Here is a 26,501-nt window from a genome sequence, read left to right as displayed (position 1 = left end):
CTGGCTTGGCCAGGTCCGAGGACCAGTTTCAAACTAACACTCTCCAAATTGCTGATTTGTCAGCTGGAGTTTTTTTTTTTTTTTTTGTGTTTTGTCTTTTTTAAAAAAAGGCAAGTAGCTGTATAGCCTTCAGTGAAAACGGGGGAAGAATGCATAAAGATTACGACTACTTCCCTAGGCAATTATCTCATGCTTTAGCACGGAGATGTGTTTCTGTGGCCCAAAATATACTAGGAATTTTTGTTTCAACAAAAATTTCGCAACTTTTTCTCTCTCTCTCTCTCTCTCTCTTGCGCGATTTATCACTCTCTCTCTTTCTCTCTCTCTCTCGCGTGCGCTCTTTCTTTCTCTCTATTTATGGTTTGACCACATTAGTTTTACATCGTGTTGACGATGACCTCGATAAAACAGTAACTAATGACCAAATATACGGCGCATGCGCAGTTTACATCTCTTGCATTATTCTCGATGCTGTTTTGTGTTTTTCCTCTGTCGAGAAAGATTTCACTTTTGTGTTCGTCTAAACACACTTCGCAAAAAACAATCTCCTACAGGTACAAGAAGAGAAAGGCATTGGAAAACTAAGCACTTATGTCTAAGTCTAACTACCAGCTAATTCTCCTGGACCCAATGCATCCGATGTCTCCTTTAGGAGCCATCACTTTTACACCGTCTCTTTTGAGTCTGAGTCCCTTTCTGACATCACAAAAGAAGCATTCTGGTTAACAACGCATTTCCTCATGTGCTTTTCTAACGTGCTGGGCACAGAAAACGGCATGTCACAGAATCGACAGCGGTAGACGTCCTTGCCGATCCTCCCATGGGTCTTCATGTGACGCGTGAGCTTTGAACTCTGAGCGCATGCGTAACTGCATAGCTCGCATTTGTACGGTTTCTCTCCGGTGTGGGACCTTCTGTGAACCGTCAGATTGCTACAATTTTTAAAAATCTTACCACAGTACTCACAGGTGTCGTTTCGCCTCTGTTCTTTTGGTTTGGGAAGGATGTTGGAAGCAGAATTGGGTCCACTCGAACTACTGGTCCCTGGTCGTGGACTCGGAGAGTTTATCAGTCCACTCGGGGTTGCCAAACACAAGGCACTTTCTGTCGATGATTTCTGACGGGACGCCTCAGCGTCGCTGCTTGGCAGCCCCATGTATAAATCGCGATATGTTGAAGATGATGGTAGCCAGAGCCCTGCATAAAGATTCTCCCTGTCGCGCCACTGATCTCCCAATTCCAATTTTATCCGTTTCGTGGCGTTCAGGGACTGATCAAAGGCACCTAGTAGACTTTGTCCAAAACTAACAAGAGACTGTTCGGAACCCTTATGATTACCGTCCGAGTTTGGACGCTCCTGTCCATCGTCAGCGTTTCCGTCGTTGGAAGCACTTCCGTCCGTTCCGGATGATAATCGTTCTTGTTTTAGAGAAGCCTTGCCAGCAGTGCTTTCCTGCAGCGCCTGCTTGAAGGCTTCGTTGTATTGCTGAATGTGCGCTAGCCCGATTTTCTCCATCACCTCACTGAGAAGTGAATGCCTCGTCGACGGCTTTTCCGACTCCTCCACCTTCTCCTTCTTCTCCACTACATCCTCTGCGCTGGAAGTAGGCACGGGTGTTGAGCTGTTGGGTCCTCGCGTGGTCAAGTCCTCCGCCACCATGTCGTTAACAGTTTCTTCGGGCTCCTCCTCTGGCTCCTCTAACTCCTCTTCTTCCTCCTCTTCCTCCATCTCGTCTTCTTCCTCCTCTTCCTCGTCCTCAGCTGCGTGGCCGCCGTCCGAATTGTCGTCTCCATTTGCCTGCTTCACCTGCTTGCTGTCGGTCGAGTCCGGGGTCGAACGTGCCGACTCAACGCTGTTGTTTTCCGAAACCGCCGACCTCCCGCCCGGAGACTTGTTGCGATGGGTCTTCATGTGTCTCTTGAGTTTACTGGCCTGGGAGCAAGCGTGGTTACACACATGGCACTTGTAAGGCTTTTCTCCCGTGTGGGAACGGCGGTGAACGATCAGATTACTCTGAAATCGGAACGACTTCCCACAGAATTCGCACGATTTCAGTTTTGGCGAAGTTGGTTGTTCACTGGTCTTGCTGCTGTTGGAAGAGGATGACGACTGTTGTTGTTGCTGTTGTTGAGGAGGCTGAGATGGTTGAGGGGTAGAAGAAGGGGTGTTGGGCTGAGAGGAAGGTCGACTGAGAAGGGCAGCGAAGGTAGGGGTTAGTAACTTCCTCGGACAGGCAGCAGAGTTTGGGCTAGTTGCTCCAGCCAGCTGTCTTAGTCGCTGGGAATAGAAATCCATTTGCGGCTCGAATCCGAGACTCAGTGACGATCCACGAGACTTTTCGAGAGCAGTCCTTTCAAATGTCGGCGAAGTATCAAAAGAATTGAGGCTTAGACCAGAATGATTGTTTAGCCGTGGGATGTGCTCTCCAAGGGGATCCACACGAAGTTCTTGACTAGAAGGACGGGAGAAGAGACTGTGAGCGTTGAGCGAGGAACCGAACTGTTTCTCTATGAGCGGAACTCGGATAGCCTGAAGTACTGTGTGGTCCTCCAATCTCAGATGCGGGGATGAATTATGGTCTAGGCCTCCTACGGATGATGGAGATGTATTGTTTCCGACGTTGTTCTCCACGTAGATCTTCAGACCGTGCATGTTCTGCACGTGCTGCACCAGCACCCAGGCAGTCATAAAGGTCTGCTTGCATGTCGAACACACGTACGCCTTTGGCTCTAGAAAAGAGAAAGAAAAGGGGGAAAAAAGTGTAAATGGCAGATCAGAAACAATTCATTTTGTTTATTTATTTGATTTTTGTTAATAACTTAACAAAAGGATAAAAGTCGTTAATCATTCGAAAAGCAACATTCCATGAGATTTTTTTCATGATTTCATTCAATTATTTTATTACAATAATAAAATTGTAATTAAAATAGAAAAATAAAATGCTGTTATAAGCATAAAATGCTTATTTCAAATAATGTATACTTATAATAGCTAGGCTTTCCAGTTTTTGTTTTCACCTACTGTACTCAATAGCATCATACCCATTATAGCACTTGCTCAAGCAATATAGCCTTCAGTTAAGTCTACTGCGAGTCTATTCGATCCTATTAGCAGTTTGGCTGTGAATAAGATCCTCCTTTCATTAATAAAGGAGGGCATTCTTTCGATTGGCAAGGCGGCTGTCAGTTCAGTGGTAGTGTGATCCCAGGATTGTGATGGAGCATGGCATTGGCCCACTTCAGAAAACAGTACTCTGCTGCGTAAATTCTCTTCATGTTAGTGGGAACTGCTGAGACCCAAACATCGGAACCGTACAAGATTGCTGCATACATTGAAGTTATTAGGAACCTTTTGGGGACGGAAGGGTCCCGAACAACTGCGTGGCGCAAAAATCTGCGAAAGATCTGCTAAAACTATTTGATGCTCTCTTTAAATGTTGGGCAATCTAGTACAATGTCAACGACTGTTCTGAGACTATTGCAGTCTTGAAGCCGAAGATCTTCTTCTCTGAGAAAATAGGAGTGTGTGTGTGGCATGTCGATTCTTAGCCTAGTGGGGGAGTAATCTTGTATTGTCTACGAAATCTCAAGCTGAAATTCCATGGTTGAAGTACTGGTTTGATTTGAAGTGACTTGTTACAAAATATGAAAGTGTTGTCGCCAATAATGGTTATCCAAGAATGCAACTTTATTAATATTATACAAAGGAAAATATAGTCTATAAACGAATATTTTCAAAATTAGCAGAAGGAAACCAGTTGGTGAGAAATTATTTTAAATAAAATTTGGTGTTTGAATTGATTTTAGAATATTCCACAGAATTACCAGCAAAATAAATTGATGCATTCTTTTAGTTTTAAGCTTAATTATTAACAAATCTTTTCTAATCAACTTATTAGAGAAAAAAAACAAAACAAAACTGAATAAAATAAAAAGGTATGCCTAAAGACTCGCAGTTCTATCTGAGGAAAGAAGTGACAGTGTACTTATCATATAATCATGAACGCTTTCTAATTTTCACGAATAAATGTTAATTTAAATTATAAAATATATTACAACAGAGAAATTTTCTTATTTTTGTTTTAAATGTACAATTTCAAAAAAAACATAACAAAATTCCGAAAAATACAAACTGCGCAACTTGATAATTTCCCAGAATGCATTGCGAGTTCATGTACTGGGATTGTTTTGGCTTTATCGGGTCTTTGAATTGAGTACATTCTAAGGTCGGTTTGTGCGCTTAGCGAAGAAAATTATATTTCTCTCCCACAGACTAATTTCAGCATGACACTGGAGGAAAGAAACGCTTCTATAATAGGAAAATTATGCTCCGATGGAAACTATTATACTTCCATATTTCAAAGAGATCGTTGGCCTCAACCTTCCGTAAGCAGCAAGCAACCATTAAATGGTGAAAACAGAGGCCACATCAACCCACCAGAGAATTAATGCTGCAGGTGGAAGATCATTTTAGAAAATGATAAATGATTAGCAATGGAAACTATACTTAATTTTGTATATCTAACATTGAAATAGTGCACTTAGAGTTGTTACCTTCACTGAAGTATAATCGGAATTCATTTTTCATACGTGTTAAGGATAAAGTGAATGTTAAAATGATTAACGTCTGCGTACTCATTCCCTGATGTAAAAAGGTCGAAGGAAAGTGGAACGCGATATTTGAACAATTAAGGATAATGATCTAAAATTCAACGGGATATTAAGTTGTCAGTGGGAGTGAGATTATAAAACGGACACTCCACTCCACAAAAAAAAAAAAAAAAAGAACAGGAAGAACACACACTCGTTTTATATTTCTCCATTGTTAAAGAGAAAAATCAGCTATTACTGATTTGGTTTTAGTGATATGCAGCCATTATGTTTCTATCAGTCAAAGATTAACTGTTGAAATTGCCTCTTTGGGTAATTAGTCTGCACGTGCACATTTCAATTAGTCTAAAAGGTAGACGAAGCGGATCTTAGTTGTACCAGAACTTGAAAGCAGTATGGTCAATATTGAAAAGGAAACGTCTAAGACAAAACAGCTCGTGTGTTAAGAAATACGGTTCCTTTGAATAAATGGTAGTTCTCAGATGTGGGAAGCGCATGACGAATTCATTTCCTACAATTTTTTTTTTTTTTTTTTTTTTTTTTGTTTAACTTGTCCAAATTTCCTTTACAAAAGGAATCTTCGCATTCTTATCTTTCATAAATCAGTGAACGCTTAACTTTATCGTAAAATAACTTCCACATGGATATGAACAGCAATACAAACAGGGTTGCCTGTGTGACGACATAATATCGAAATTTAACAGCTCCAAAGCAGCTGTTATTAAATTAAAGTAATAACGATAGGAAGGGAATGTGCCCACGTGTTTTCATAATTTTCCATAAAACATCGGTAATGCTAAGTATGTTAATTATGTGGTGGCCAGATATTCCCTCGTGTTAGGTTGCTATTCCCTTACCACATCATCTCCCCCCTTCCTTCTTCTTATCGCTGACCTCGTCAAGTTTATTCAGATCAACATTTGGTAGCGAAATTGAACATTACTGGTCCTTCCAGTGGACGGGAAATGAAAGAATTTCTGGTTTGGTCATCAAGTTACCATCAATCACTGTCAGTGCCGCCTGGTGAGCCGTGCTAGAAACCCCGGCTCAGTTCTTCAAATCTGCAAACTGATCTTAATGAAGAAAAAACGATTTCTATTTTCATTTTGTGCCCGTCAGACGCCAGGAGGGAGGATCAGCACGAGCGCAACTGTTAAATTAGAACAGCACCTTCAGTCTTTGGGGCTAAGTCTTAGAGCGATATTGAATTGTTGAATAGGAGGTAGCTCAGCTGGTGACACCGCGCAAATAATAGGTCATCAATCACAGTTCGAGGCGCTTTCTCACTCTGTGGCATTCCGTATATTCAAGAGTAGCCTTCCGCAGAAGATAAATACAACTATGACTCATAATCGTCATCTTTTCCCAAAGTCAGTATAAAGATATTTACGGTCATCCCTGTCACAACATTTTGTCAGAACTTCGGATGATGCAGGAAGTGGGAGAAAAAAATGACCAGAGTCTATCGCCCAGTTCACACCAGGACCACAAGATTCTCCTACTGTAAAATGTAGGAGTGGTGAGGATTATTTACTGCAACGAGTGAACAAAAAAACGCAAATCATTTTAGAGATTTAAGTAAAGGAGTGGGTGGGGGAGGGTGATGAAGATAAATTATTTATAAAAAGGAGAGGGAGAGAAGGAAGAAAACTGAAACCTAAAAAAAGTAAACAAAAAATCAAGAAATACGTAGTTAGATGGAATGTCCTTTTGTGAAATGCAGCACAGAATGAGAAAAGAAAGAGAACCTCAAAGAAATAAAAATAATTTAGCCTAATGCAGATTAACCAAAGTCTCAGAGAGTGTTCTCAAATAAGCTCATCAATTATTAGCTCCACCTGTTCTTTCTCTTGTTAACATTTACCGTATCTCAATACTTTCAGCTGATCTCTGTCTGGGAAAATGGCTATATCCTCGGTACCTTTTTTTTTTAATTGTTTATTTCAAATACGCAAATCGTTTGTATTCTCTCTAAAAAGAAACAGTTTTGATTTCAAGTAGCTGGAACTGTTTGCAAGGTTCGGAAAAACCACCTTCTCTAAGAAGAAACCCTCAAAAACTGGGCGGTTAAAATACAAAGTGGATATGGAAGTGTCTCCGGAATGTCCGTTTTTTCTCTGTCTATGTTCTAAAGCTCTGTATTATAAAAATGGCTGCAAGGCTCCCCCCCCCCCTCCAGTGTTTTTTTTTTTTTTTTTTTTGTGGACCTTTCTTCCTTTGTACTAAACATGATGTGAATAATCAGGATAATAAACCTAACAGTGAAAATGTATAGTTCAACGATTCACCGCTAGATGGAATATTCTTTATTCAATAATGAGATAATCGATAAGTCCATGATCGCAATTTCCCCGAAAACTGACATATAAACAAAACAGCAACATTGTTGGCGATGATAAGTTGTAGCTTTTCAGAATTCTTCAAAACTAAAAATCACGTGATGAGATATCAAGGGTCCTTCGAGAAACCGAAGTATCTCCATGAGTTATTTTGTCTCTCAGCAAACACATCTCTTGAGAACATCTTAACAGATTTAGAAGAGTGGAGCGCTACTCCACCTTGCATAATGATAGGTTGACAATTGTCCTTTTGCTACAATTTGCTGATAAAGTGATCAGCAAAAAAAGCGCGCGCTATTATTTAAATTGCAATGCAAAATAGTCATGATGCAATCGGTGAATTATGTGCAACTTCTACAGATAACATATCAAGGTTTGTTTGTTTGTTTGTTATTTGGTTTTTAGGAGCATTAGCAACTAAAGCCATATTGCTCCGGGATATGCGGTGGTCATTCCTGACCTTTCCGCATCCTCCGTATTTGGTGGTGACGGGCTCGAACCCCGGTCTAATCAAGAAGCGTGTGCTACGCACTGCTGCTCCTTCCCACCTGGCTACGGAGGCGCCCAACATATCAACGCATATCAATCACATTCTGAGCCGATATGCCAAGCAAAATTAACTGTCGCAGGTAATACATGCCATAATGCTCCTAATTGGAGCGAAATTCATCGCCGCCTGGTGGTGATATGTAGAATTACTATAAAGTATTTATTGTAGAAATTCGGATTATACTGAATTATAAATGTATTTTGAAAATGTTTTATAAAAATTAATAAAAACTTTTAAGAAAAGGAAAGAAATGACAATAAAGTTATGTAATCAATAAAAACATGGGCTAAACAAATACAGAAAGACATTCTACTCGTACTTCAGCTTTGTACACTTTTTTTAAACTGGTGTTTAAATAGTTTTTAAATGGAAAAAACGCCTAATTTATATTTGTTTTGATACCTACGAGCACTCCCTTATGGGGGAGGGGAGGAAATGACATCGGTTTATCGAGACTAACCGTCACCCCTTTTATATAAAGTTTATCAATTTCATTCTTGCTACCCCCCCCCCCTCGTACGTGGCTAAGAGAATTAGGGGGTATTTTCAAATTTAACAGTGGCCGGCATTAAAAAGGGAAGTCTTTGAGATTACCTTAATGGGGTTACTTATGGAGGAACACGTGAAATCATTTGTGCGGACATCGAGTTTAGATTAATTTAATCTAAACTTTAAGGCCAGCAGATAAATTATGAATAAAAAGTATGAAAGGAACTCACAGTTTGCGATACAGCGTCCAAATGTAGTGAAAAAAATACAATTATGTTGTAAAATCGCATAGAGAGAAAAACGTCAAACATAACAAGTAAAAGTAATCCTCCCACATGCTCCTAAAAAAAAAAAAAAAAAAAATCTAAAAATGAAATGCAACCATGCATTTCAAAAAATGTGATAAGGATGATAAATGTATAAAGAAAAATAAATAATAATAGTGCTCCTCTTCAACTGATTGGGGACTTTATCGGTACTGACTGCTACTTTAGATAAATAAGAAACCGGTTGTCAGTAATTGATAACTACCGAGGAGAGCACACGAGTGTAGGGAAATCTGATGAAAGTTGAGAACGGCCGACTTAAGAGTCTTCACGGCTGAGTGCATGTCACCCGTCTGCAGTTCGGATGAGTCGGAGTTCGAACCCCGTTCACATCACGACAGATATTTAAATCTTTTCCCAGCGTTTTCTCATTTTCCGCAGAGACAAAAGGGCCTCAAAATACATCCGTTTTGCAAACACATGATTTCATGATGGTGTACCATGATGGCCTCAAGTGTATCATGACCTAAAGGAATGCAGTCGTTCTTAACCCTGCACCTAAATTAATTGCAACAGACTATATTTTTTATCAGTAATAACACACAGTTTCCTCGTTTAACCGGCTATAGTGCTATATTTTAGAAAAAGAAAAGGTATTAAAATAAATTTCCATTTATTAAATTAAAAACATGAAAAAAAAATAAGATGATATTTCTATTATTATAAATTAATTTTAAGTATACAAACTTATTTTTATAAAAATTAACTTTAAAAACTCGTCTTTTAAAAAAAAAAAACACCATTCTTATATTCTAAAATTCTGCATATTTGCATAATATTTTGTGCTGGCCAACAGTTTCTTTATACGTTAAATCTTATTCTCTTCAGAATAAGATTTCACGTATCAAGGATTTTTATAAGAAATTAATTTACTTAGAATTGCTTAGAAATTACTAAGAGACTTAATGCTCAATTTTAGTTTGTTTTAATTCTTTTTTTAATGTATTAAACCATTCTGGATTAAACATTAAATTCGAAATAAACTTTAAAGTCAATTGAATTTTATACAATTTGTTCTGTACAATAATTTGTCACTTTTCTTGTCACGCAGTTTACATTAAGTTTTAATTATATAATATTGGTGTAAATACACCATAGTTTACCCACATAAGTAATGTAAAGGCATCGTTTGATTTTATCTCATATTGTGGCTACCTTCACAATGAGATTCCAGGCATTGCACTACTTCGAATAAACAACTCGTTATTTATTCTCAGTGGCCACCCACCACCACACAGATGGCACCGTATCGGAGCGTGTTGGCTCACTCATCGGTGGGCGGGTAGGTACCTTAGTAATGCGGTTGTGAAGTTAATTCCACAGGTAGTCTCCTCTATTAGAGAAGCGTTGTTTATTCGAAGTTGTGCAATACCTGGTATCTCGTTGTGAAGGTAGCCACAATATGAGATAAAATCAAACGATGCCTTTACACTACTTATGTGGGTAAACTATGGTGTATTTACACCAATATTATATAGTTAATTCAACCCATAACATATTATGCCTTGTGCATTTAGTCTTCTAAATATTAAGTTTTAATATAAGCGAAACTCAGATAATAAATAACACAGTACTTCCATCTTCCTAGTTAAGGCGAAAAAAGCTTTGAAATTCAATGGTGGTTTTGTTTCTCCCTCCAAACTAATTAATAACAGCCAATGTGGACTGCGTAAATGTCGAACCAAAAGGATTCTACCCCTTGGGATAACTCTCTGCCTTCAAGATCTTTGTATTAATGTTGGAGTGTGTCGAATTCAATTACCTTCTTCCACTGATTTCAAATCCTATCTGAAATTTCATTTTTATCGTCTTTAAGTAGAGGTGAAGTCGAATGTTGCTAGATGGTATCGGTATGAGAATGCATATTTGGATATGGTGTAAGGCTTTCAAATTTTGTGCGAGTCACAGAATGCGGATGCTTCTGTCCCGGTTTTGGAGTGTGTAATTCGCAGTGTAAGTCTAGCGATCACTTCCAGCGAGTGGATAACCACATTTTTCAAGACTATGTAATTAGAATTATATTTCTTCCCATATACGTTTTAGTTTCGTTTTGAAACGATGTAATATGTAAAGACTGCTAAATAAACATTTTCAGAACCCTCCTCAGAGAGGATTCACGAACAGAGGGCAGCACCCAGATTATTGTAGGGAATTCAAGCTGGTTGCAGTAGTTTCCCGTTGCTTTTCCAAGAACATCGTATAGTAGTTCCTCTGCGTGTTCACAAGTATATTCGCATATTGTACAGGCTTAAAAAAAAAAAAAAAAGAATAACTCATGGGAAATACCCACCTGAGGTGGGATAACTAATCCCTATCTGATGATTCCGGTCTATGAAGACTCTTTAATTCAGGCTTCTCCAAAGGGTTACAAATGGCGAACACACTATTCTCACGGAGAATACTGCTCTCTTAAACTTATCTTCTCCTGAAATCTCCCTAAAAACTCTCCATTCTGTCCTCAAGAGAGGCGCCCAGCTCCCACTTTTTTTTTTTCTTTCTTTCTTCCTTTTTTTTTTTTTTTTTCTTTTCTGCAAATATAGTCTAGAATTTTTAATTTTGCGTCTTTTTTCCACATCACTAGGAACACGAGCATAGACCAACCACCTTCCATTAACGGTTTTATGAATTTTCACTGCAAACTTCAAGAACTAACTTATTTATTTCTGCTCTTTTGCAAAAGCCATTGAAAGAAATCGAAAAAAATAATTTAATGCTCAGAAAAAGGAATTCCGGGATTACAGTTAAAAAAGTCTTAACTAATTGTAAAACAGAAGTGTAGATATATGAAGATAAAACGGCATTTCCAAAGGGTCATGGGACAAGAGAAAACGAAATATATTCTATATTGTTCTTAGTTTTGGCCAATGTTTATTATTTTAAGTGGTTTTCCCTCCTCCTCATCCAAAATATCTTTATAGGTAACCCCGGGGATCATGGCCCACTGGTTGAACATCGCCACGTAGCACCATGAACTATTAAACAAGCTGTTCTTTGATTAGATTTAAACTTTAGTTATAATAAAACAGTCATCCTGACATATTGATGTGGGACACACAAAAACCACTCGTGCTGGAAAGTTGTAGCTGTGTATAACAGAACCCATTAGAAACCGTATGACTGAAGGGTCTTCCATTACTTGAACTCAATGCTTTCATTTTATCCCTGTTTTAAAATGTTAGACAGGTGTCGAAAGGTTTTGTATCTCATGCTAATGGAAAGGGGGGGGGGGATGTATGAAAAGGTTGAGCTAAATATTAGGAATGTTCCTCCTTTGAAGCGTTTTACAGATGCCGAGAAGAGTACCAGAGAGCATTATTGTTACTTATGGGACATGGCTGTCCCATAAGTACCAATCCGTATGAGAACTGGTACCAACACATATCCGCAAGATGAAAGGCGGACTGAACTATTCCCGAAGGGACATTTTCGTTTCCTAATCAGGAAAGGGTTGACCGTAGTACAGGGGATAATTACTGTCCTATTTTTACATCTCTTTTAAAGCAGACTCTAGGTCACGTCTGTTGTCATTCGTACTACGCATTTGATTGGGTCAGGAGATACAGAAAACAATGTTTACATTTCCCACACATACGTTAGAGGTTGATACAAGTGTTGACGCCTTATAAATCTCAGCTTTTATTTTTTAAGCAAAAAATAAATAGTTAATTACTTATATAAACATACAGTTTCATCTCAAATTTTTTTGTGCGTATTTCGTAGATCGCAAAAAGCATGAGGCATGGCGATTAGATTCATTAATCTGTATTAATCCAGTACTAACTCTTTAATGCTCTGAATATCGTGTATAATGGGCAGTTTCTGCATATTTTGCAACCTTGACAAAAATTTGTTTCCTACTTCGCAATTTTCTTCAGGAAGGTACCAGATGAACGGTAATGCTATACAGACCACTTTATTGACTGTACTTTGCATAACGGATGAATACACAGATAGTGTGGGCTCTGTTCTCACAGTCCTCCGTAATAGTATAGTGGTTTCGATACTCGTTTGGAGGAGGGAGAGAGAAAGCAGGGTTCAAATCCCGTTGAAGACAGAGGATCCTTTAAACGTCACCTTAATCGATGCTATAGTTCTCAGACAGAGGAGTAGGGTTTATCCCTTGAGTTATTTCGGATATTTCAGCCCTCACAAAATGAAAATCAGCTCTTAAATAAACATTTGTAAAAAATAAAAATGGATCAACTAAATTGCCACACCAAAAATTCCCAAGAAGAAAAAACCCACTCTTTTCTACTGTATATTATTACTGGCCTTCCATCGACTACAAATCTGGCCCATAATGTTCATGACGACAGTATACTATATCCCTCTCTCCAGATTTACAAACTCCGCTCTGCAGGAAAGCTGCAAATTCTCAAATATCCAGGGACAGTTCCTTTCTGCTGAAAAATTATTTCTTTGCACTAGAGAAGAAGTAATTTTCAAGTGGAAAGAATAAAATGTGCTTATCTTGAATCTTTCCAAAAATCAATCCTATCTTATTTTCTCAAAAGAGTGGGCTGCTCCTATAAACATAGCACATCTTCAGCAACTCAGATTTCTAAATAAGAGGATATCTTTGCTGGGGATAACCCTGACTTCTAGCGTTTTAAACTTTCCTGACATAAACATATGTTGCCTTGTCTACATCGGGGAAAAACAAAACAAAACAAAACAAAACAAAAAAAAAAAAAGCAGATTTTCATTTCCATTTTCGGAATTACTTTTCTTCCAATCAGCTAATGACTTTGCACAAATGAAAAATCCGCCCTGTCACGGAATATTATTTCTATATCTGGAGTGGTTCTTCAAAACGTCTTAAAGTTCTAGACTCTATCCGAAAGAGCCCACAAGTTTAATTAAACGACCGTCTCTTACAAACTCTTTCCATCACACAGACATTCAGTTTCTGCTTCTTGCCCTTTCTATAGATATTTCCATAGCACTGTTTGTATTATGTAAATATGAACTAGGATCTATAATTCTACTTCTCTCTCAACATCCATTCAATGTTCAACCATTAAATTCTACTACGGTACCCAAGTAGCAACTATAAACTAATTTCTTGTTGACAATTATTTATTTATTATTTTTTGAAAAACTTGAAAAGATTATATACATATATTTGTTTAATTAATTTAATAGCATTCTTTCTCGCTGTTTCCTGAATAATTACAGTTTACAGAAATGTAAATCCAATGCCAACAAGCACAGGGTGTCTACAACCCACCTTGACGAAATTGAAACGTTATTGTGGGAGCAGAGTACGAACCTTAAAACCGCTGCCAGATGATAGAGGATATCTTCAAGTTTCATTAATAAACCAAAATATGTGCACGCTGCAGCATACTTGCAAAATTGCAATCATGGCGGAATTTACTAAACACGCGCAGTGCATACTTGGTTCAAAATCTACTGAGAAACCTATTTCAGTAGTAATTGTACGGAAAATTCATAAAGGACATCTTTTGCACTCATTCCAACCGAGGTGATTTCCAAACAAACGTTAGTGAGGGGGCGGTGGAGTTGGTTCGAGGAAGTTTTACAAGAAGCCCAGGGGAATCCACGCGAAGTACCAGTCGTGAACTGAACACTTCAAGGTCAACAGTGTGTAACGTGCTAAATCGCCGTCTGAGGTTGAAATACAAGTAACAGCTCGTACACAAACTGTCGATCGACGACAAAACTAAAACGGAAAATATGTTCGGAAATGGGAGGAATTCGATTACAGGTGGTATATCTGCCGACTAAGTAAAGGTACCCACATCGAACACCTCTAATTAAAACTAGAAAGTATCCGCTATCACCCAACGTAGTTTCAGATTTGTATCATTTACCCTGTTCAAACAACAACGCTTTCCTTGTGTAAAGGAAGTTTGTGGATACTGTACATTCTTTCTTCTAAACCTGCAACCCATACAAGGTACTGAAGTATTATTGGTCCAAATACCTTTCGTGTTTGTAATCATCATAAAAATAATAATAACATCTGAACTTATAAATGCTTTATGCCTATTTGTTTTAAAATTAGTCCAATTCATTTATCGAGTCATGTTTTATAAAATAGGTTATGCAAGTCTATTTTATTGGATTAAATCCACTAAAAAATATATGGAATCGATATTTTTCAAAATCACCCACCTGGCTGAGTTTCAGTTGGTGGCCAAACAAAGGTGGTTATTAAACAAAGCACAAAATGGCCTGAACAGACCCAATAAAACTACACATTCTTATTTAAAATAATGAAAGAGAAATTTTATAATAAGAAAAATTGTAATAATATCTAAAAAAAAGAAACAAATAATACATTTAATTTATGGGTAATAATTGCCCTTTTGAAGCAAATAAGAAAATTGTTACTTAAAGTAAGCACACACCTCATTATAAGTGCCACGCTTTGGTACTAAAAGAGTTAATGCACGAAAAATCAGCAATAATCAAACTGGATGGAATCGTGTGTGCCTGCCAAATGCTTCAATAAAACACTGGTCGAATTCATTTGTTTGAATAAAATGGTTTTCATGATGGTGCTAAACCCCGAATGTTGAAATCAAAGTTATGGGATCATTCATAAAAAAAATCTCGAGTTATTCACGCTTCCTAATTTTGAGGAAAAGTGTTATTCCAACTTGTGAAGGGTGTATTAGCGAATAAAGCTTGTTTCTGTGGAAGACCTCGAATGTATTCGTTGGATAATGGACACGTTGGAGGCTGATGCTACGTATTCCATATACGAAGAGCAACTCTAGTGTCCACAGCACACTACGTCACATCTGCATGCATATATTGCAGAGAGCGTCCAAACACTTCATCAATGAAGGTAATCAAATATTCACTTCCCGAACCCTACGATTCGCAGAGGCAGTTCATCGTAATCCTGTCTTCCGTTTTAATTATTTGAATTCCCGCGGATTCCAGCCCGAAGGGTGGGCGAGAATGATTCCAAGAGTTTATTAAACTTTAGTTCACGCCATCTCAGCGGGACATCTCATATCGTTGGCTGTCTCTCTTCAGCCGATAATGTCAGAAAAGTCCGTTGTAATAAGGGCTACGGAGGGTTAGTGTCATCGAGGACGAAAATCCCGAGGAGGAGGAGGAATACCTACTTCCGTAGTAGGATAAAGGGGATGTGGGGAGTGGCGAAGAAACGGCAACCGGAAAATTATATTTTTGTACATTGGACATTGTGGCTAACAGTCGGTGTTTATGTAGTAATGGTCCTTTGAAAAAACACCAAGAGTAATGGTATTTTATTTATTTATTGGTTTTTTTTTCCTATTATTTTATTTCAGTAAATTTTTATTATATTTTAGAGGCATGACTGCACGTAGGAACAACTGATGCATTATAAAATTGTGAAGAATTCAAAAATAGAGGGGGCGCCGAAGAATGATTTCTAAAAAAGAAACGGGACAGTTTTCAACCGGTAGTTGGTCTGCAATTTCCAGGGAAGTTTCAAAGGATATTCTGAGGGATCGCGGTATACTACAATAAATCAAAAAATAATAAATGGTCTCAAATGAAGAGGGTAACTAAGCTTGTTTCAACCAGTACACTGATTACTGAAGGTTCGCGCATCGTGGTGCACTCAAAAGGTTTGTTTGTTATTTGGTTTTTAGGAGCATTAGCAACTAAGGCCATATTGCTCCGGGAGATGCGGTGGTCATTTCCTGACCTTTCCGCATCTTCCGTATTTGGTGGTGACGGGCTCGAACCCCGGTCTAATCAAGAAGCACTCAAAAGGGTTTCGCCAGAAGTAAAAAATTTCTGTTTATACTCCGGCACGACAACCAAGTCAGTAGAGTTTACAATAAATCGGCAATACAAATATTTATCGTATTTAGTAGTCACGGGCTTGAACCCCGGTCCACTCAAAGAACGCGTGCTATGCACTCTCGCTCCTGACCACTGGGAAGGTCAAGGAACACTACACTACAAAAATAAAAACGTTTACAGTGTGTACTCGAAATCGAGGCACGCGTTATTTACGCTGGTATGAAGATGTCCCTCAAATGCAGCTTTTTATACAGATCTTTAACTGAAAAAAAAAAAAAAAAAAAAGAATGTTTAGCTAAAAGGAAATACGATTAGCCTATTACTTATCGCGGTTTAACCACGGCACCTTCGCCTCTAAGTTTGAAGATTTCCGGGTGTGACTAACCTCGAGGTTCCACTTCCGTGTTTAGGCTCAAAGAAAATTGTTAGTGGGATTAGGTGCTTGGTAGGTCCACTGAGAACCCAAATATTAACAAATGCATTCTAATAACAAAAAATATGGAGTGAGTAATATATAGTTCTATCCTAAGATCAGCATTACGAGTGTTAAGAAATTCAGTCCCAGAAGGGGCGATAAACAAATACCATTCACTTTCTCCAGAGAACTTGAGAGATAGCAGAGGTTTAAGTACAAAATACTAATTTCTTGTCAGCAAGGCGCGTGATAGCGTCGGCTCCTCTAGTTACCTGCTCAGCCTGTTGCCTGGAAGGATAACGACAAAATAATGAAGTAGCTGTCACCACGCTTAATGTTCCAAATATGGAATTTTTTCTTTTTCTTTTTCTTTTTGAAACCTCCGTTGAGAAGATTATACGGACAGATTAGTTTAATTCTGGGCGTTTCTTTACTGGAAGCGATACTGGACGGAAAGAGTTTATGAGGGGTAGAGGAAGAACGAATTAATGGCAAGGAAAAGTCGTGTTTAGTTAAAACATTTGTTCTTAATCTATTTCATTTTGGGTGTTTTAATAAGGATGGTTTCAAAATGAACATCTTCGCTAGTAAAAGATATAAAGTCATTTGTTCGTAAAAAGACTGCCCAATTTAACTGGCCTTCAATCCTTCTCTGTTCAGGCACCTTACCAGCTTTTAATCTGTTATCTTTAAAGTCCGATGCGAGCTTTACTCAAGTATTTTCAGAGGTCGCTGTAAACTGCTATCTCAAACGCCAGTCTTTCATCAGAGGGCTAGGCAGAGCTTGAACTGGATTTCATTTTGTCTTATAATCCATTAAGATATAACAACTGCAGTAATTTTTTTTAAATCAATGTTAATTTAAAGTCTAAGAAACATTGATCTAAGTAAGTGATTTATTATCTGGATAAATGAATTAATGCCGTGGAAAATAAGGGGTCGAACTACAACTGACAGAGATAATACTGCCATACTTAACTTTATTACTTATAGAACAAGATATGCAGCATTTTATTCTTTCGTGTGGGCCTCTTTCTGCCTGAGAGCTCGTTGTGCTCCGATTGGCTTGCTTCGGTTTGGTTTGTTTAGATGTTACTTGGCGTAGTAGCTACATCTAAGGTCATAACGCACCAAGCACAACTTCTTACTTATTATTATTTGTTTTTACAAAGTGCAACTTTTATAGGATTAGTGTTTGAAAAATAGGGGCAAAAAGATTATAATTTCAATTAAAATATCGTTAATATCTCAAAAACCCTCATCTAGTACCTTTTTCTATGTTATCTGCCTCATATTTCATAAAAAAACAAAAAATAAACCTGGGAAAGGTCGTAAAATCATCATCTGATTAAAATACTCACACAACTTAGTTTGAAAACCAGTGGGCTACAAGCGTAGTTCTCTACCTTTTATAACTCGAGTCACACTTTGATTTAAAATTTGCTATATTCGCAGTACAGCTAAAGAGTGAGTGCCAGTGACTCAATGGAGTATTTTCCAAACTCGCAGCACACCAAAATGCCAGAGAAATCCGGTTAAGAACCACTTTGTTTTTAAATTATTGTACTATGCTGTCCCAGCCAACTTCCCGGCAACCCCACAATCTCTTTACAACGCTTTGCCACTAACAACGTTGATGTACAATTATCTCAGATTCCCTCGCAGAGGGCCAATTCGTTCTCAATGTAATGTCATGACTCAATGGAGTCATGACATTACATTGAGAACGAATCTGACATTACTTGATACTATAAAATCTTAACATAAGGTTGCATTGAGCTCTGATCGTATAATTGATATTTGTAGGTCCACTATGACGATTCAAAATGAGGAAAAGTCCAATCCAGGAAGTAGGTGCCTAAACCAGTAATTATGGTTACAATGAAGAAGTCAACTTTAAATAAGATTTCTAGAAGTTCAGTGGTTAAGAACCACTAGACTAGAGTACCAAGTCTCTACTTGAGGTTAAATTTTATATAATTTATTTACCGTTTGTGTATGCTAGAACGATTTCATAAGTCGCTACTGTTGTGCGCAACAGTAGTGACTTATAATCTGGAGTTGTTCATTTAGAGCCTCTGCTGCTTTGGCTGCCTCATCGGACAAATTATTTCCCTTGATTCCAATACGTCTGTCCCTGATCCCAAAAGGGAGCGGAGCATTTTGCGAACTTAACAGTAAACTAGACGAGTGTTATATCAGAGCCTGTAAGGTACAGAGGAATTCGGTGGATAACACACACACTTAGAAAACCTCATGCTTTAAATACGAGTTTAAATTCTTGTTCTTTAAGGTTAAGGAGGGACCTGGTGCCAAAGGGTTCGTTAGCCCTTAAGAGGAGCATTATAAATTTCTCATAGCGTGCGTAAAAACACATGGCTACATATGGTGAGAGGCAAAGATTTCAGTATGAAACAACGAAGAGATAAGGCTGGTTCGTTAGCATCAACATAGAAATTTTGGATTTGAAACATACTTTGGGTTAGGATTACAGCGATTATGCTCGAGGAATGTCAAATTTCTGATTTAACTGGTACAATATTTCCGTCTGGATCAGAATTAAGGTGATGCTTACGACAGAGTTGGACATAAATGGTCTTTGTGGAAAGAACCAAAAAGCATTGATTATGTGCACTTATTGAGGCGGTTAATAGAATGTTGTAATTATCTTTTTAATAAGAGCACCTTAAGCACGAGTGGCTTAAGTTCTTGGCGAGAATCGGAGATGTCAATAAGAATATCTTGGAAATTAGTAGAGATTCCTTTTGTATGAGCCTCTACAGATTCGTTGCAGATCCTGTGGTGATGTAAAGTATTAGCCAAGAGCTGGAGCCGAAACAATTCGGAAAGAGTGTGAAACAAAGCTAATAAGAAGCATTTTTGGACAAACGCTAACTGTACTTTTTTACTGTGAGATAAGTCTGCACGTCTTACAGAAAATCTTGATTAGTGGTACAGGACTGAAGCGTTAAAGTGTGTTATAAAACCAGAATATGTTATGGGTGGTTTCTGCCTCAGGTAGGATTTCAACGGACCTCGACTGGCCATGGCTCAGTGTAATTTTACCTGCACCTCTTCATTGGCCATTTACAAGTCTAGATCTGTTATCCATGTGACAATGCATTATGGGGATTCATTGAAGTGAAAGTGTTTCAGATGAGTTATTACCACATAACCGGAGAGCTGAAACACACTGCAGGAAATGTACTTGGTACAAACGGTCTGGCAGGGCTGCTTAATTTCACACTGCACGTTGAATATGGCCATAATTCTGTTTAAGAAAATGACGGTGCACGAACAGAAATACACTGAATGAGCGACTGTTGTTAGCGTGTTTTTTAATTCATCTACATTTTTCGTCCTTTTTAAAATTAGGGGTAGTAGAATTTTGGGAACGCCCTGTATATTAAAACAGCTATTTTTCATATAAAAACTAATATATATTATAAGCACAAAATTAATAATACTGTATATAAAATACAATGTTGATCTTGCGAAAGAAATCTCAATTATAAGGAAAAAGTAATGTTTCTTACAGATTTCTTTTTATACAGATAAAAAAGCAAATCATAAAAGCCTGGACGAATTCGAGATTTCACTGGTTCAAAAACATGAAGAGTTTCACATACAGAAAAAAATATTGTCTTTCTAGGAAAAGTGGCATTCCTTTGTATAGAGTTCTGAACAAAGGAATCGCTGTTTCATAGACGAAAAATTGTAATGTAATGACAAATGACGAAAGTGCATAAAAACCATAGCTTACCCGAGTTGTTTGTGTTAGTGTCCGCATCAGCCACCTCTTTAGTCTTGGGAGATTTTATATAAGTGCGTTCCTGAATTTCATCTTTTTCTCCGTTATCTTCGGAGTTGGGCGGCGTCAGGTCACGTCGGCTGTGACATCTACCATTTTCATCGTCCACAAAATTCGACTCCACCTCCATAGAGGACGCTGGCCGCGATATTGCAGTGTTGTTCTTCCTAATGTCCTTCCGCGACAAAATGGCCCTGGATATTGGGGCGGATATGCTAGGCCTTTTGGCCCCCACCACTTGTTTATTGTCCTCATTGTCCAAGTCACTGTCGACGTCTCCATCGTCAAACAAAAGACAGTTCTCCTTGTTGCATGTTTGCACTTTGTGCTCAATAAACTTCACAATGTCGGACAGAGCAAAGTCCTTCTGGCACACACCACAAGTTAACGTATCGTGAAGGATATCAGTTTCAGCTGTGAAAAAAAAGAAAAAAAAGATGGGCATTAATGCAGTGCAACTGCCATATTTATTAACTCTAACTAAAAATGCTCTCTTTTGGTGGTATTACTATATAAATGTCAACTTAACTAAAAAATTAATTAAACACGATGATTATTAACCGACATTACACTTAATTTATTGCTTATTTTGTGAAGAAAGAGCGTGTTGGAAGACAGTCTTCAGAAAGGTAAGTTATTAAAAATTAAAAAAAAAAAAAAAGAAAAGAAAAATATGCCCGAAAGGCACTGCGATGACCTATTTACGCCTTTCAATCGCTCTGCGGCGCTAGTTAAGTGCAATAAATCGTATCATATTTCTTAAATGACAATTCATACGATATCACAATTTATTAAGCAAAGAAATCATAATTCAAGAGGCAAGTTTCACGTCCATCTTATAATTCGATCGTGTTTTTCTACTTGGAGTAGCGCGCACGCCTTCAATATTTACAAATCTATGTTAAAAACAATTAAAATATCGTATCATATTTTTTAAAAAGCAAAAATAATTATTTTAACTTTAAAAAAATGAAGCAAAATTATATTAATCTCGGCAAACTGGACTTTGGCAAGCACATAACACAAATTACCACTTCTGCTGACAAAGTCTTGAGGCCATACCAAAAGGAAGACAGAGCTACTAGGAAGGGTTCGAAGCAAGGTAACCAGATACCTCAGTTAGGGATGAACCTAACTGAGGTAACTAAGGCTCTGAAGGTGATTGGTAAAATGAACGAAGGAGGTATAGTTTCATCGATGGGAGAAAAAAGAATTAGGGGGTCATAAATAAAATCTTAAAGAGTAACATAAGGCCGGATAAATTATGTTTATATTCGGCCAGCGTGTTATAGTTCATTAGAATAAATTGCCTTACACTGTGGCCGAGGAGAAGAGTTTGGTAAAGTTCATAGTGTAATTGGAGTCACTGTTTTTACAATACATATTTTCGACAGATGGAGAAAAAGTCTGCTTCCTTGCATTATTTAATCATTTTAATACTAATAATCTTCTCAGCAGGACTGTTTAAACTTTAAACCGGCTATAATTACTATACCCGATCGTCCTTCGAGGAATCAGTTTCATGGTTTCACTTAAAACAGATATTGATAATACATTTCTGATTAATTTAATGAATAATTTGCTTAATGCGCACAACAGGATTCACAGGATTCCCTGTGACCAAAATCGTATGCCATCGATCTCAAAAAACCCATTCTACACATCATGAACCTTACCATTATTTTACTTTAGCTGCGTTACCCAAAATGAAGTCATATTTGGCTTCGAGCTTTTCCGAATCGTCTACCAAGACGTTGTATTCATACACCACGCATGCCCAGATTGCTTCATCAAGAGTTCAGTCTTTTATAATTTGTTTTTGGTTTATTCTCCAATTACTATTGATCACAGTCAATGAGAGGTAACTTATATGTTACTAATAACACTTCTGTAAGTAACACATAGAAAACGAAACATGCGCGGTTATTAACATGGAAGATTTCCACTTTATCATCCATCACCTGCATTCGTTTTAGTTCTTTCAAAATGCCTTCAGTCCAATCTTGTTTTCATGGAGGTCGGCTCTGCTGTAGTGTAACTCTTCCATTCCAAATGGCAATGCTTCACTCGCACAGAGTAATGAGAATATAATTAAGATGACATTTGAATTTCGGAAAATTAATTTTTCGGGGAATACAATCGATGAGTTTCGTAGGTGTTTTAATTAATGAAAAACAAAGTGAATTAAAATGGAGTACTGGAAACGCAGGAGTGAATTTTAAAATTCAATTTTTGACTTCCCAAATTAATTTTGTTGTTCTTTATTCTTAGATTAAAGAGAATCGGTAAAAAAAAAAAAAAAAAACGCTTATAAGATTTCCTGTATGATGATCAGAATCTCTCCATATTTTTTTTTCCGGCTCGCTTCATAGAGGAAATATAATTTACTTTTATTTCCCTTTTAATATTATAGGTAAAACTGAAAAGAAAACATTAAAATAAAATTTTCTTCGTTCAAAACTTGTATAACTGTATTTACAAACTGATCTTCCATTACAATGCACGAATGAACTAACACGTGCTCATATATCATCTGGGTGGAGTCAACCACACGCATGCTCAGTTTCAACTTGTGTTGAATATGTACTGTATGCTTTTCTGTATGAGAATGAAGCTAATATTGAAGTAATACAATAAAAGGCAGATGCTTCTAAATAAAAAAATAATAATAAATAATAATTATTATATCGGGAGTGTTGCTCAAAAAGAAGTTATATTTTAGATAAAATAAGTGTGGGTGAGTGATAGGTTACGATTTGGGACCTAAAGGTGGTTTTATTTTTCGGACTGCGAACTTTTTTAAAATGGCTATCATTATTATGTTCGGACATAGGAAATTTCAAGGTCATTAAATTTTTAAGGAACTATAATCAGTCACTGGGAATTCTTAGTAGAATAGTTGTGCTACCTGATAGCTTTTATGTAGAAGTTTTCAGGATACCAAATTGTATTTAAAAATACTCACGTGCTGCTGAGTTATACATTATTGGTATTTTCAAAGTCACAGTAATTCTGCCGAGTCAGCCATTTGGATGTTTCCAGGAGATAAAAGAACTACAGCACTGCCACCTGCTTGTTCAGTGGTGACTAGAAATTCGGCATAAATTGTGTAAAATTATTAAATTGTGACATCACGAGGAAGCTTCATCACTGAATAAGAGCTACTCCATTTATATGGCTGCGGCAGCTTAAATCCCAAGCCCGGATAAATGGTGAGGGTTGACGTCAGGAAGGGCATCCGGTCGTAAAAACTATGCCAAAACCAATAGATGTGTTCCGGTTAAGAAGTTAATCCAACTGGAGGAGAAGAAGAGGATGTAAAGTGTGAATTGGGAACATTGAATGCCGACCCCATATAACGTGGGAAAAGGCGAAGACAAAGAAGAAGAAGAAGATTATATCAATCAGTTTTTCTAACAAAAATTCGACCAGTAGATACCATGATCTGTATTCCACAAGTCAAAGAAACGGACCGGATCGTGCCTGCCTTGCTGTAGGGATTTGGATATGGTGACAGTCTGCATGACTTTCCAGTGGATAGGATATTTATATTCCAACTTATCTTGACCTTGGGTATATTGTATCTTACTTAATCCTATACTAATAGGTTTCCCTATTAAAGTTGGATCAAATTCTACAAACATAATGGACATTTAGTCTATATCGGAGCTTTCGTATGCCTCCCGCCAGTTCATTTCTCTGCGGTCCCTTAGTGATTTTATTCTAATTGTAAAATATGGCCAAATTTAGTGATGTACAAATTTTTAAATTTAAATATACGAATCATTATTAAAAAAAAATACTACAACTGACACTCCACCAATATTCTACTAACACTTGTAATCGAAGGTCAACTTTACAGATAATCAAGAATTGTGATCAGAGGTAGTCCCAAGATATTCTTAATTGGTAGGGGGAGAGGTTAAACCAGTATTCCAGGGAATCGTTAAGCTTTAATCACATCATGTAGCAGTAAAAACTGGTTCTAATATAATTGAGAGCAGATATTATCCTCCTATATTTAATTCAGATAAAAAAAAATTTGAATAAATAAAAATGTAAAATCTCTTCTTGAAGAAAAATACAATATGGACCCTTTGTCATAAAATGCGGTTCGGTTTCCTGTGGGTGCATTCAGTTGTGAGAACTATGGAGAGTTTTTTTTCCTGGTCCCTCTACTTATGACATCAAAACCTCTTCTATGCCGTAATCTACCCAAAGAAGGGGGGACAGGGGGAGTTAGAAACATGCGAAAGTCATCACTGCGTATCCGCGTTCTCTTAGCATTCAACAGAATCAGAGAGAGAGAGAGAGAGAGACTACAACTCAGTACTTTAGGATTATGGCATTAGACGGACCAAATGCAGTCTCCGGGAGACTGGTCATCTTGCAGTGTAATTACAACGAAGACGAGGGAAAGGGGACTATGCAGAGTACCTCCTAATCAATAATGTTCTAGCAGAGGGTCGTTCCTTTCTCATTTGGCTGCAGATAAGGCATAAAAAATCCACTGATCAAGAAAGCACTGGCTGGGAAATGGCCTGCTCGTGCGAAACCCCTGGCGTTCATTAAAGTCGGGGAGAGAGGGGGAAGGGAGAGGGAGAGAAAGAACCAGCTGCCTTGCAAATAATGAGGCCTGCAGTCATTTCGTAAGGCCTCCCAGAGCTCTGACCCTGCAGCTTGATTGACATTATACAAATGAGTAGCGAAGTCTTCCTTACGCTTATCGCAATGATGAGCTTAGTGCCAGCTAAAGCGGGATGAATTACATGCAAAATTTAAAAGTGGTAATAATGTCACGTAATCTATAACAAAACAGAAACTCTAATAAAAAGACCGTCTTTTAATAGATCTAACTACAATGTAAATTCCTTTCTTTTACCATTGCTCAGCATCTTCCAGTAAATTTGAACTACCGCAGCGAGAAACACCCCGGGGGAGGCACATTTCATTAGAAATGATAATAAAGAACGAGGCAGAAATGCTAATTAAAAAACAAAACAAAAAAACACCGTACATAACCTAGCCAAATGACATTGGTGTAAAACTTGGAACTGGCTAAACTAGTTAGATGATTTACGTGGCGAATAAGTTTCTACATCTGCAATTTCATTTGTAGTTTCTTCTTTTATCCAAAGTCTTTCTGATGCCATGTAAATAATACTATTTACATTTTCAAAGGTTAAAAATGATAAATATATTGTACTTCGCTCAAAGCATTTCGAACAATTCACTTGGACTAAAATGGGCACAAAGATGCGCGTATGAGCTTTGAATCAAGTATGACGGAGTAGCACTTCCTTATAACGACAAACATCTTAAAACTCCACTCGCTGCTGTCGGAGATATAAAAGGTTAACACACAGACAATGGCAATTATCACGTGCAATTAGAAACTGCTAGCCTTTCTACACATTTCTCCCCATTGCGTGATGGTACGTAGTTGGGGAACATTTCCTGGTTAATAAGTACGTCATCTGGGACATGAGATCGCTTTCCCCCGAAGGCTCGCCGTATTCGATAGGCCCGCATACCACGTGGGTGGTGAAACAAGTGGCGCAGCTGTCGCAGAGACTGCAGGGATTTCGGAACGTGTAGTAGTAGCCGTTTTGTTTGCCCTAAAATCGAGTAGCTGTTAAGGGGATTAGCAAGTTCGCCTCTACCAAACAGCAGGGTTAACGAGAACGCGAATGGCAGAACGAGGCTCCACCACACACCTACTGGTAGGAATGGAAGAACAGTCCTGCCTGTTACTAGTGCACTTGTGAGCCACTGGAAACAGATAAAGGATTTGACATGCTTGATAAAGCACTCGTTAGTTCTCTTAAGATATTTTCATATGAAGTGTGTTATCGGCAAACTACGCTTAAGTGTTCAGAAACTTTAGCGTCAACCCCTCTGTCTCTCTCACGCGCGCGCGCACACACGCACACACCAAATACAGAAGCGCAGTTATTTCCGAAATGAGATTAAAATTTGTATAATCGATATCAACACCGGTGCTCGAATTCCACATGGATCACTACCAGAACGTAGTCTTAATTATGAAACATTTCAAAGCTCTACTCTTTTTTATGATGGTTGCTATGATGTGATTAAAACAAAAAAAGAAAATTATATAAGAACTGTTTAAACTTCAAGAATTCAATCCAGGAAACTCCACAAGAGACGTTGTCTGCGTGCT

General features: G+C 37.9%; 1 protein-coding gene across 1 annotated transcript in view; it reads right to left on the bottom strand.

The window, feature by feature from the left end:
• Positions 1 to 281: 281 nt before the first annotated feature.
• LOC150081882 (BCL11 transcription factor A-like) overlaps positions 282 to 26,501 on the bottom strand; it is a 180,014-nt gene continuing 153,794 nt past the window's right edge. The window contains exons 2-3 of the mRNA XM_090378953.1: positions 20,270 to 20,731; positions 282 to 2,730 (exon numbers count right to left, since the gene is read on the bottom strand). Coding sequence (XP_090235079.1) covers positions 665 to 2,730; positions 20,270 to 20,731 — 2,528 coding nt within the window. The 3' untranslated portion in view covers positions 282 to 664. The remainder of the gene's footprint in view (positions 2,731 to 20,269; positions 20,732 to 26,501) is intronic.

This window comes from Mastigoproctus giganteus, chromosome 8, assembly GCF_048544385.1.
Source record: "Mastigoproctus giganteus isolate SK-2022 chromosome 8, ASM4854438v1, whole genome shotgun sequence".
In the NCBI taxonomy this organism is placed as follows: Eukaryota; Metazoa; Arthropoda; class Arachnida; order Uropygi; family Thelyphonidae; genus Mastigoproctus; species Mastigoproctus giganteus.
The sequence above is the reverse complement of the archived record's forward strand: the minus strand, read 5'-3'. Positions and strand labels throughout refer to the sequence as shown.